This window comes from Lepidochelys kempii, chromosome 3, assembly GCF_965140285.1.
Source record: "Lepidochelys kempii isolate rLepKem1 chromosome 3, rLepKem1.hap1, whole genome shotgun sequence".
Classification (NCBI taxonomy): Eukaryota; Metazoa; Chordata; order Testudines; family Cheloniidae; genus Lepidochelys; species Lepidochelys kempii.
Genome location: NC_136382.1, coordinates 98,678,197 through 98,690,562, shown reverse-complemented (window position 1 = coordinate 98,690,562; position 12,366 = coordinate 98,678,197). Strand labels below are relative to the sequence as shown.

At 37.1% G+C, this 12,366-nt stretch overlaps 1 protein-coding gene across 8 annotated transcripts in view; it reads left to right on the top strand.

Annotated features, from left to right (window-relative positions):
- Window positions 1-12,366, top strand: part of PTPRK (protein tyrosine phosphatase receptor type K) — a 584,612-nt gene that overhangs the window by 548,902 nt on the left and 23,344 nt on the right. For 7 of the 8 annotated variants that reach the window (XM_073337267.2, XM_073337266.2, XM_073337264.2 and 4 more), the window contains 4 exons: window positions 5,574-5,758; window positions 7,402-7,489; window positions 8,789-8,865; window positions 12,211-12,247. In XM_073337267.2, the coding sequence (XP_073193368.1) occupies window positions 5,574-5,758; window positions 7,402-7,489; window positions 8,789-8,865; window positions 12,211-12,247 (387 nt within the window). Of the gene's footprint in view, window positions 1-2,353; window positions 2,390-3,855; window positions 3,868-5,573; window positions 5,759-7,401; window positions 7,490-8,788; window positions 8,866-12,210; window positions 12,248-12,366 lie in introns of all 8 variants that reach the window. The other variant, XM_073337268.2, reaches the window with a different exon arrangement.

Sequence of the window (12,366 nt, the reverse complement as noted above, 5' to 3'; positions counted from 1 at the left end):
CTGGTTCTCAGCCAGGAGTATGTGGAGGTCTTCCAGGGGGTACATCAGCTCATCTCAATGTTTGCCTGCTTTTACAACAGGCTACATAAAAAGCACTGGTGAAATCAGTGCAAACTGAAATTTCATACAGACAATGACTTGTTTATACTGCTCTATATACCATACACTAAAATGTAAGTACAATATTTATATTCCATGGTAAAAATGAGAAAGCAAGCAAATTTTCAGTAATGGTGTGCTGTGACACTTTTGTATTTTTATGTCTGATTTTGTAAGCAAGTAGTTTTTAATATTCTGAAAGTTGGGCTACACAAGACAAATCCGACTCCTGAAAGGGGTACAGTATTCTGGAAAGGTTGAGAACCACTGGCATATAGGACCAATCTACAAATGTAGATTTCAGTGGGAAATAAGAGAAATAAAAATGTTTAGAAAGGAATGCTTATGTATAATGGGTTGGGAGTATTTTTCCATAGGAGTGTGTCATGTTTGATATACTTACAGCCAGTTATATTTAGTACTGATTAGTACACCTTCTAGAGTCAGTTCTGTGTTTTTAGAGTACCTTTTTAAATTGCATTCCAAAATTTTCTTTTCCCAGGCAAGGGCATCGTATACCAAAATATTAAATAATGACTATTTTGCACAATGTCTGTAACCATAATCAATTAGTTTTTTTGTTTGTTTGTTTGTTTGTTTTTAAAGAGCTCCAAATAAGTTTCTCCCTTTTGGAGGTGAGGAGCTTGCAACAGGGAACAACAATTCAACTTCCCTTCCTTTTGTAAAATGCATGTTTGCTGGCATACTTGGAGGTTTGCTACATACTTAATATTTCTTTGAAGACAGGAAGGGTTATTACTGAAATGTGTAGTTTTGAGACTCCCTTACTATAGTACTTCTAAGGTCATGACTCAGGAAGGCATTTAAGTCAATGTTAAGCATGTGATTAAGTGCTTTCCTGGATCATGGTCTATATCAGTACTTGCAAATACTTCATGATTCATTTCAGAACTGAGTAGTAATTATAACAGTGATCTTTGATCTCTTGCATTATTGCTCCTTAATATTGTTGGAGAAAATTTAAAATGTAGGTGATAATGTCAAAAATTAGTTTTTAACTTTTCTGCACTTGGAGGCAGTTAGAACTCTGAGCAGAAACTCTCTTGGTGGTTTGGCAGCAGTGTGTTATTTTGTGATATAGGAAACAAAATTTGGGGGTAACCTTAGATCTCGCTGTTCACGTCAGTACAGCTCAATATGCTGTGGAGACAACATTCTTTAAATATCTCTTATCCACTTTAATACCAACCTAGCTTGCCACTTCTGTATGGAGTTAAGGTACTATACTAGTGGCTGTGTACAATTGTGGCTAGAGTTGGTCAGAATTTTGCCAACGACTGCTAATTCATCAGAATCTAAACAAGAAATGAGGTAGGGCTCCTTTGGCCACCTGCCTGGTTTCCTGCCAGCTCTCTCACCCAGCTCCTCAACAGCCAGTCTGGAAGCCCTGGGAATGCTGACTCACAGGCTTCCAGGGTCTGCAGCTTTGGAGAAGACAACCAGGCAGATTGCCCTGTGGCTTTGACTTTATTACATTTTACAGAAAATTTTGAATTTTTTTGTTCTCGTTCCAAATCAGATTTTGAAATATCAAAATCCTCCATGAAATGGAGTACATTTCTCCCAACAGCTCTAATCATGGCCTGTAAAATCCTGCCAGTTTTAACTAAGGTATGGTTATGTCAGTATGTGCAGCGTTTCCTTGTTTTTCCCTGTACTTACTACAGGAAATACCTTGAGTACTACAAATAATGAGGCTATTAACTGCAAACATTTATTTAGTTTTCTAAGATAATTGGAAAGCTTTTAAGGAATACCATTTGTTATTGGAATTGGGGTATTTGGGTAAATGTTGCTTATTAAGCGATGGGTTGGGTTAAAAAGGAAAGGCATAGTTCTGTAAAAGTGAACTATTACATCACTGCTAATGAAGACTAGTGGGGGACCGTGTTCCTTCCAAGAATAAAAGCTTATTGAGTTAAATGCATATGATATCTTATTGGACTTCGCTGCAAATAAGAATCTCTTCTGCTTGTATCCTTATACTTAGGAACATCATCACCTAATCTAATGCTGCTGAAGTTTAGTTTGTCTTAGCTATTAATATAAATATACTGCACATACCCTTTCCCCTCTGTTATGCATGATGTCCAGTAAACTGGAAGTATACGTTCTCTATTTTCTGTAACAAAATTAATGGGAGTTTCACTGTGCATTTATCCTGTTGTTTTTCTTCTTAAAAATACACTAATTGAGGGTAATGTATTTCTTCATGAGCTTTGTTTTCCTGCAGTGCCCAATGATCCACTTGTGCCGACTGCTGTGTTAGGTGAGGACCTAGTCCTTCATCCTCTGTTCCTGCATGGATTTCATCTCCTTGCATGGTTTATAGCTCTGTCAACAAATATATTATGTGCAGTATTGAAGCTGCTTGTTTTAGATAATAGATAGCCACGCTATTATCAGACAATGTGGGTGTATTCAACTCTATACTCAGTTTATCAGCTCAGTTAAAGTTGAAATAAGTGTCAATAAAAAAAAAAGAGCAAGAGAGAGAGAGCATTCTTTAATTCTTGCATTTAATAATTCCTCATGACACTAGGACTAATCCAGATGAATTGATCTGTGAGGTTAGGACCTGGAGGGGTGGGGGGCAACAAAACAAAAACCTGTATTATGATTAGATAGCACCCCAAGTTCTATTTTCTAACTAAAGAATGGGGAGAAGGGGGAGATTAAATATCTAATATGCAAGAAAGATTAATAAAATCTTGATTTATGCTTTCCACCCTTTATGTAATTACAGTTTTCAAATGCCCCTGAGTGATAGGCAGTGGTGACTTTGGAATTATTGCAAACATTGAAGAGGTTTTGTTTTGTTTTAATTTATTTTATTCTATTTTTGGCTTTACAAACAATATTGAAGAATTTTGTTTTATAGAAAATGGTTTTTAAAATGCAGTGGAAAAATGAAATTTGTATCCTGTTTTCTGACTTGATATAATCTAATGAATGATATTAGAGTTCAGTCAGTTACCATGGCTGCTTTAATACTAAAAAGTCAGCAAAATTAGACTTACTGATTGGGTGGTATTTAAAAATTGAACTTTCCCTAATGTGTTTCTTTGGAAGACTTTTTTCTAATATGCATTATCTCAGGCTTTTACTATTCATGTAGGCCATGTCCAACTATATTTGCAATGACATTAGAACTACTGAAACTACTAATTCATCTAGGTGAAACAAATTTCTTGATAGCCAATGGTAAATCTGTTGAAACTATACTGTGACATATAACTGTGAAGAGCAAGCGCTAGGGGTTAATTGAAGGAGAGTTTAATAGTTTTTGTATGTATTCACATCTCAGCATACTTTTCATTTGTTTTGCACAGATGAGCAGTTTTTCATATGACCAGAACTATAATAATAAGTCTTATTTTAGCTAAAGGTTGTGTTAGGTTGTAGTGGTATTAGACGTTTGAATGATTTTTTTAGTTCATTTTCAGCATGCTAGTGTCTCATTCCATTCTACATACATTATCTAGTAGTAAGTTACTCTGATAATTTTGGTTTTCTTAGATCCATACCATTCCATTGGATTCAGTGGGGAGCTCTCCTTAAAAATTGATGGCGTGATATAGCCCTTATATTTTAGAAACTATTTGAAATATTATAAAGCCTCATAACTTTTAATGCTATTTATCATTTAGTCGTTTTCTAATCTAATACAGACTTCAAATAAATTTCTTATGTTCTTGTTCACTTTTTGTTTTTTGCTGCTTCAATGGGTTAAAGTGCCTATTACTGGTAAGTATAGTGGAACTGCACATCAAGAGAATGTTTAAAATGTATATGGTTTAATATGTATAATACCACAGTAAAAGTGACTGGTACATGTCACTCATGCTATTAGGTGGTTTAATGAGGCATAAATGTATTGAAATTAGCAACTCTTGTGTAACAGCTTATGGAGCAAGGTTACTTATTTTAAGGTTGCATTTGATACAGCATTCAAGTTTTGTGCACCTTTGGCAGAATTGTAGAGATTTTTTAAATGCAGGGCTCCCTGTCCAAACCTTGAAATACTGGCTACATTGCTAGGGCTTTCTGCTTGGTTCGTTGGAAGGGACAGGAGTGGACTGATTGTAAAGTGGCATGTATGGGTGTTGGATCTCTTATGGAATGATTTGGAATGATAAATCAACTTTTGCCTATGAAAACAGCAGCAACATACTTCGAGTGGCCAAGTATCCAAAATCTGGTTTCTGTATTACAGTCTATCTTCCTAAATACTACCTGTAGTTTTAATTGGAATTTTGAAAGTGGCATTCACCTTTACTTCCTGTGCTAAACAGTCAATAGAATTGCTGCTTGCTATTAGCATTTCACAAAAGAAGTTGAATCCTTGTCAGTAGTGTAAGAAGTGATCCCTTTATGGAGTTTATACATCAGTTTAGGTTTGAGTAGTATTTCTGGAATCCTTCAGGAGGAAAGGATAGTTACATATTAATTTTATAAATAGTATTTTTCTTTACATAAAATGGAGTGTATTCAGCTGAAATCAGGACACTTGACAACTCAGCTGTTCAGCTGAAGGATAGGTGGCACAATGATAATAATTATTATAATGATAATTAAATTATTAATTATAGAATCATAGAATATCAGGGTTGGAAGGGACCCCAGAAGGTCATCTAGTCCAACCCCCTGCTCGAAGCAGGACCAATTCCCAGTTAAATCATCCCAGCCAGGGCTTTGTCAAGCCTGACCTTAAAAACCTCTAAGGAAGGAGATTCTACCACCTCCCTAGGTAACGCATTCCAGTGTTTCACCACCCTCTTAGTGAAAAAGTTTTTCCTAATATCCAATCTAAACCTCCCCCACTGCAACTTGAAGTTATACTTCCGTATGTGTTGGTTCTTCATCCCACATGGATTATGTAGGCTGAACCCTAATGCGAAGATTTTTTAATAACAAGTGGTATATCTGTAATCTACAATGTTTGGTGGGGTTTTTTTGTTTGTTTTTTAAACTGGGATCTAAACTCACTGATTCTGGATGTAGAGCCATCGTGAGCTGGGAGCACTGAAGAGCTAGCCTCATTATGTTGCTTATTTCATAGTTTTGTTGTCTTTATTACAGAAGCTTGTTTCAGAAAAGTTTACATGTTAAATAACAGTGAGAAAGTGAAATTTTCTAAAAAGTGACTATTAAAAACTAGCTTTGTAGCTTTTTAGTGAAGTGCCCTTAGACCTTCTGTTCTACAGGAAAGAGAATCTCAATCTTTTCAGTGTGTTTGCAATCAAATAAATAAATTTATTTACTTAATACCCAGAGTGTGGTAGGTGCTAGCTTGCACACTCAGGAATTTTGGGGGAAGGTGAAGTGATGAGAAACTGTAAGTCTCTGTTTCAATAACAGATTGAACATTTTACTGTAGTTGATTCATTTTAAGTGTATACACTAGTGTTAGAATAAATGTTACTTACTTCTCCGGGCTTTTGTAACCACAGATGAGAATCACAGTGCAACAGCTGAGTCCAGTCGCCTGCTGGATGTCCCTCGCTACCTTTGTGAAGGAACAGAGTCCCCTTACCAGACTGGACAGCTGCATCCGGCCATCAGAGTAGCTGATTTGCTACAACATATTAACCTCATGAAGACATCTGATAGCTATGGTTTTAAAGAGGAATATGAGGTAGAATTTCAGTGATTTATTCATGAATTACTCTATCAGAAAAACCCCTTGTGAGTACAGTATCTTGTTTGCAGTGAGGGCTCTGGGTTGCAGAGGGGTTAAACTAATCGTAATGGGGTGAAAGAAAATTTGACAGAGAGATAGATAGTGAGATAATCCCAGAGGAATACCTAATATAATACCTTATATTAGATAAGGAGAGGAGTTCCATTACTTGAGACATTCCAAATGACAGTAGTCTGGACAAAGGACTAGAAATGTCCAACAGTGAAAAATCCAGCACTGGTGGTGAAGGGTAGGTACAGATGGACAGATAACTCTCCTCCACCTCTGGTTTTGGATTCTCTGGGATGATTCTGTGAGGTTAGAATGTCAAAAACAGTACAACCAGTAAAGTGTTACAGTCCAGTTTGTATACAATTACAACTATATTTTAAAAGAAGTAATGGTTTCCACTTGCTTGGTAAACTGTGCTGATTAAATTTAGAGCCCTCCACCCACCACCTACTTATGGATTTAAGAGGAGAACTAAGCTTAATATGGATGCGTAGCTGTTTTCATCATACCCCTGCCATTTCCCCTCTTCACTTATACGCATTTTCCCCTTTGTCAGTGTTTTCTTATACCGTGCTTCATTTTAGGGCTTTGCTTCCATAGTGCACAAAGAGCAGTGACTAGTTTAGTCCCTGATTTCTACTTCAGATGGATGGCCTCCTGCTTAATCCCTCCTTGCCCTAACGTGGGCCTATGGTGGAGAATGTGCTTTTAAGTTTGTTTCCATAGTGACTGTTCTATTTCTGTGGCCGATCTCCCAGGTAGGGGCAGCACAACACCCAGAAAGGAAGCTATAGTGGCACATGCCTTCAGCTATTAGATACAAGCATGGAATACAAGTTGTGGGCGATGGAAAAGAACATAGAGAAAAGTCTCGTCTGCCATTGCTGAGATAGCAACCTTTATTTTACACCCTTCACAATATGGAGAGGAGTTTGAAAATGTTTTGCTAGCAGTTTTAAAGTTTTAGCTTTAAAATAAGAGCACAAACAGCAAGAGTTTTAGGAGAAGTCTTCATGATTGCTGTGTTCAAGAGTAACGCCTGCTTCAGTCTAAGAAAAATTATGGAACAGGTAGTAGGTGTCTGAATCTATTGTGGTACATTATAAGAGGGGGGAGGGTCAGTCTATGTATATTTAATCTAGATTTCCTCTTCTTTTCCTTCCTCCCCACCTTGTGAAGACCACTGAGCACTTGCCTGTCTGTTTCTAGCTCTTCATCAAACCTCCATCGTACCTCCATCTATTTTGGGCCAGGAGGACTGGGTTTGAAATCCCTTTGGAAATCAGTCAGTGACTGATTCATTAGCCTATAGGGATTGCTGAGAGAGAGACTTTCTCTCTTCCTATAGCTACATTTCTACTTCTGCTATCAAGGAAGCTAGTGGGTGACGGATCAGATAATCAAAGCTGAGATTCTTTCATGATAGAGAACTGTCAGGATATAATCATGCTATCCTAAAAAAGATGTCTTTAGTAATGTTGTTTTCGAAATTTAGATAGGTTTTACCATGGTTAGATTAATAATTTTATTCAAACTAATTTCCTGATCTATTTATCTATCTGTCTGTCTATATATTTTTTTAATAGAGTTTCTTTGAGGGACAGTCAGCATCTTGGGATGTCGCTAAAAAGGATCAAAACAGAACAAAGAACCGATATGGAAACATTATAGCATGTAAGTTCCTAGATGGCTTGCAGTCAGTGTTTGACTCTGCTGATATTAATTGTCATGTACTTCTGTATTTGTTGAACAGTTTTTAAAGTAAAAATAAAAAATGCAGTGGCACATCTGCTTATAAAATCAAGTGCTCATTATTGATCAGTGCAGAAATACAGGTCTGTCTTCAGAATTTGTGCCATTGTTAAAGATTCTTTCCCTTCAGGGCTAATGCGTGTTTAATTTTATGTTTGTACATAAAATGCATGTAGAGATTAAACATGTGAGAGTGACAGAGTAACAAAATCCCTTTGAATGTTACTTTAATTGTAGTTTTGTGCAACTATAATTGTATTCCAGGTTAAAGTATATCAGACTGTCCACAGGCTCTTTTGTTGTTGTTGTTGTTGCTTGTAGCCATTGTGTCTGAACCCCAGTTGTGTAACATAGTGTGTTTTACATTGATGGCTAGGAGCAGGGAGTCCTGACTCTCTCAAATCCTTAGGCGTAATGCTTTTGCTAGCTCAGAGTATGTCTATACTTAAAATGCTACAGTGGCACAGCTGTGCCAGTCTAGCGCTTCAGTGTACACATTACCCACTCCAGCGGGAGGGATTCTCTTGGTGTAAGTGATCCACCTCCCTGAGAAGCTGTAGCTTGGTCAACAGTATAATTCTTCTGTCCACCTAGCGCTCTCAATACTGGGGGTTAGGTCCATTTAACTATGCCACTAAGGGGTGTAGACCAGGTCTTAGATTCAAACACAGGCTAAACATATTTGATTATCATTTTATATGGGAATTGTGTATGCAATAATAATGCCACTCATAACATTTAAATGATTGAAAGCATGTTGCTAATATGCACATTGCAGTTTTTTAAGGCACTATATATGAAGTTACATGACGGTGGGAGCAAAGGACTCATAGTCAGAACTGTTTGGGTTTCTAGTTTACCATCTCTGCCACTAACTTGTTTTGTGACTTGGAGCAAATCACATAGATTCTTTGTCTCTATTTACCTTATGTAGCATTGTGATAGCTACTGACTACACAGGGTTAATGAAACTTATTAACTGTTGTGAAATGTTTTCAGACCCTCTGACAAAAGACCCCTCTCTGTGTAACTATAAGGTAATCCCTCTGATTTAAAGATTTTAAATTATCAAGCACTAGTAGTTTCCTCAGAAGCCTTTCTAGTCCACTAGATCATTGTAATTTACAGTTGGCTGCCATTTATTTCACATTTATATTCAAGCCGGATCTGAAGAAACTTCTATTACCTATTTTTGTTTTTTGTCTTATATTAAATTTACAGATGACCACTCCAGAGTGATTTTGCAACCTGTTGAGGATGATCCTTCTTCAGATTACATTAATGCCAACTATATAGATGTAAGTGGTTGCATGGATTTCTGCCTTTCACCTTGCCAGCTTCTGTGTGTGAAACTTTCTGCATGTTGTGCCTACAAATTTATTGAAAGCTTTTTTTTTAATTAAGAACAAAATGTACACTTTCCTTGTTCTACGTCCCAGTACTCACTGACATTGTTGTGCTTTCTTTCACATCTGACTTTGGTTTGGCCTGTAGATTTGGCTGTACAGGGATGTAAGTACCACTATATGTGAATAACAGCATCCTATTGTAAATATTTGCTATAGACATTGTTCTTAATTACTTTACTTTTCTGGTTTTATTACTAGATATCAATGCATGCTTCATTTAATTTACCTCATGTAATATCTGTTCTTTTTTTTTTTCCATTTTCTTTTGTGTAAATACTTTATGTATATACCTGTGTTAAAGAGATCGCTTAGACTGTTAATATAGTTCTAGGTATTGTTACATAAACCAGAAAAACTTCCCTCTTTAAGAAAATTTGCTGTTTATTTAAATTTTATTTTGGATGGTTTCGTTTACTAGCATTTATTTTCCCCTCCCATTTTTATGTGAGAAGCTGGATAGTATGCTGTAAAGTAGTGGTTCTGAAAGTCTATCGAGGTGGTGTTTCTAATACATGGCTTGGAAAGGAGTTGGGGAGGATAGCCTTATTTATTTTCTTAAGGGCAACTGTCATCAAGCGGAATATGTAATTAATATTTGATCTTGAGGTGCCAATTGGATATTATACAGTATATACACAAACATATATATATTTATATTAGTTTAGAAATGTAGTGTAAGTTTCTTGATTTCTACTGTAGATCTTTTTTCAAATTTGAATTTCCACATTTTGTCAGGAGTTCAAAGAAACAGGAATCTTGAGAGATCTCTGCCATGTGTATTGGTCAAGAAAATATAACCATGTTTAACCGAAACCTTGAGGAAAAAAGAGGGTGGGAGAATAAATAATTTGGATGAATGAAAGACCTGTAAAAATAATATCACCCAGAGTATTTACTGGGTGTGTTTTAAAGGGCTGTTTTTTTCTCAACTTCTTTTATATGTAGCACCACACTAACTCTTTTCCCTTTCTGTGGTTTGTAAAACTTAAGACTCTCTAGGATATAAAGTTTCTGCTACATATATAGCACTGAATTTCTTATCTCCGCTACTGTGATATGTAGGACCAGAGATATTTTGACAAAGGACTTCCACAAAATGTTTCCCTTGGTTTGTGATAAATCCCATTTCTCAGGGGTACTGTTATCCCATGTAGACAAAAGCACCATCTCATCATAACCAAGGAGGAAGACCACAAACCTACATTGGCTCTTTGCTGAAAATATTTCTTTCTTGTTCCTGAAAACACTGTGTATAGAGAGAGTGTAACACTGTGTTAACCTTGTGTAATTTGAAGTTGGGGCTAGGTATTAAAACCTCATGGGGGATTGGATTGTCCTTCCTGGGGTGTTTTTTAAGAACGCTTGAGTAATCCGGTCCATTCTAAAGACACAAATAAAATGCTGTTCAGAAGGATTTTTATGAGCTGCAGAGGAAGGTAATCAATCGTTGGCAAGGATGATTAAACAGTTCTCAGAGAGAGGCTTTGAATTGCACAGATACATGGAAATCTGTCAGTTTAGTGGCAACAAGGGGATACAAGAAGTCTAAAGATCCATGATTCCTCTAATGAGTGTTTGACCCTGTTGGCTTAGTAAGACTATAACACAGCAAATAGCTGGGGTTATTTCTCTCACATTCTCACAGAATGATATCACTTATATCACTTCCTCTCATACTAGTACTACTAAATTTAGTTCCTTCCTACAGCCCTGATCTTTCTACCTTATTACTAGCATCAACCTGAATAAGTTTTTGGTGACTTAATTTAGTACAGGATCCATTCATCTTGCAGTTCACATGCTAATAACTGACAGTTGATGATGATGTGCAGAACAGCAAGCAATGGAACTTAGCCAGCTAGCTGGAAAGGTTCAGTTGTACAGGTTTGGTTTTGTATATGTGTGTGTGTATATACATGTGTGTGTATCACGTACAATATAATGCACATGCACACGCTCTGTATAATATTGAAAACATTTTGCAAAACATTCTGTTGTACCCAAATGCAGCAGGGCATTGATTTTACGCGCACACACATTGTCCAGCTCTAACATTGGAATGTTCTGTTGTTATTATATATGGCTCTCATAGATATTATTGTGCATTTGTAATTAAAATTATTTTTATCAGAAAATAAGAAGTCTATATTCGTTTAATTGCTTATGGCAACAAGGACTACCACTTTTGGTAATGTGAATGCAAAGCCCATTTTCACTAAATTTAAAATAAGCCACCCAATGCACTCAGCAGAGAAAGGGGGTGTCAAAAAAAAAGACTAATTAATAACCCCAGTGACCTGACTAAACTAATTTTTACTGTTACAGTACAAGTATGCTCAGGTCTGATGTTAATCTTTCCATTTTATTGGTTACCATTTGAACCTTTTCAGATTTAATAGATCAGTTTGTTATGAGCTATTCAGTGGCGGCTCTCCACTTTTTTGACAGGTGAAGCACAAATCACAAAATAGTTATTTCTACCCGGGGTAGAAATAAAGCTTACCTTATTTATAGTGAAGAAACAGCAGGCAGATTTGGGAGCTGGACCTGCCACCACTGCTGCTGCTACCCAGCTTGCATGGGGTGCCAGAACATTAGGTAGGCTGTAGGGCTCTGCAGGAGCTTCTCACACACACTCGGAGCTCGCCCTGTGCAGGAAGAGTTCAGGGGGGCGAGGTCTGTGTGTGTGCAAGAAGCCAGAGGGCCCGTCCCCTGCAAACTCCTGGCTTCCTGGGCTTAAACTGCTACAATCCTGCCCTGGCCTCTCCAAGCAGTGGGGACCATAGCAACGCCTTTAAAAAGTGACTCATGGGCGTGGTAAATTGCCATGATAACAAGGTGGCTTCCTGAGGCACAATTAGCTATACCAAGATTTGAACAGCACTGTGTCCCTCAAACTTTCTGGTATTGCATTTTGCTACTGGAGAGAGAGAGTTATGCCATTTAAATTGAATCATAATTTGTCCTTAAATCTGTATATATTTATCAATTTTTTAAAAAAGAATATGCAAAATGTGTTTTGTACCTTTTGGGAATTCTTGATTAGGCTGTGCCTCACTGGCCTGGGCTGACAAAGCCGCCCCTGACCTATACACAGTTCTTAGCTACTAGTCTGTTCTGAAAAGGTTTTCTATAGCTAAGCTGTCTTACAGTTCATTATGTCTTCATTTCCCCCTCCCTAGCTTGCTCTGGTTGGTATTAAAGTACAGAAACCAACTTATTCTTCTGTTTTAGGGCTATCAAAGACCAAGTCACTACATTGCAACCCAAGGTAAGAATTTTCCAGAGCACTGTCACCCAGCAAACCTGCTCCATAACAATCAGTGGACTCTGCACTTAAACCTACAATATAAAAATGGAACTAGATTTGGTATGTAGTGTATAGTTTGC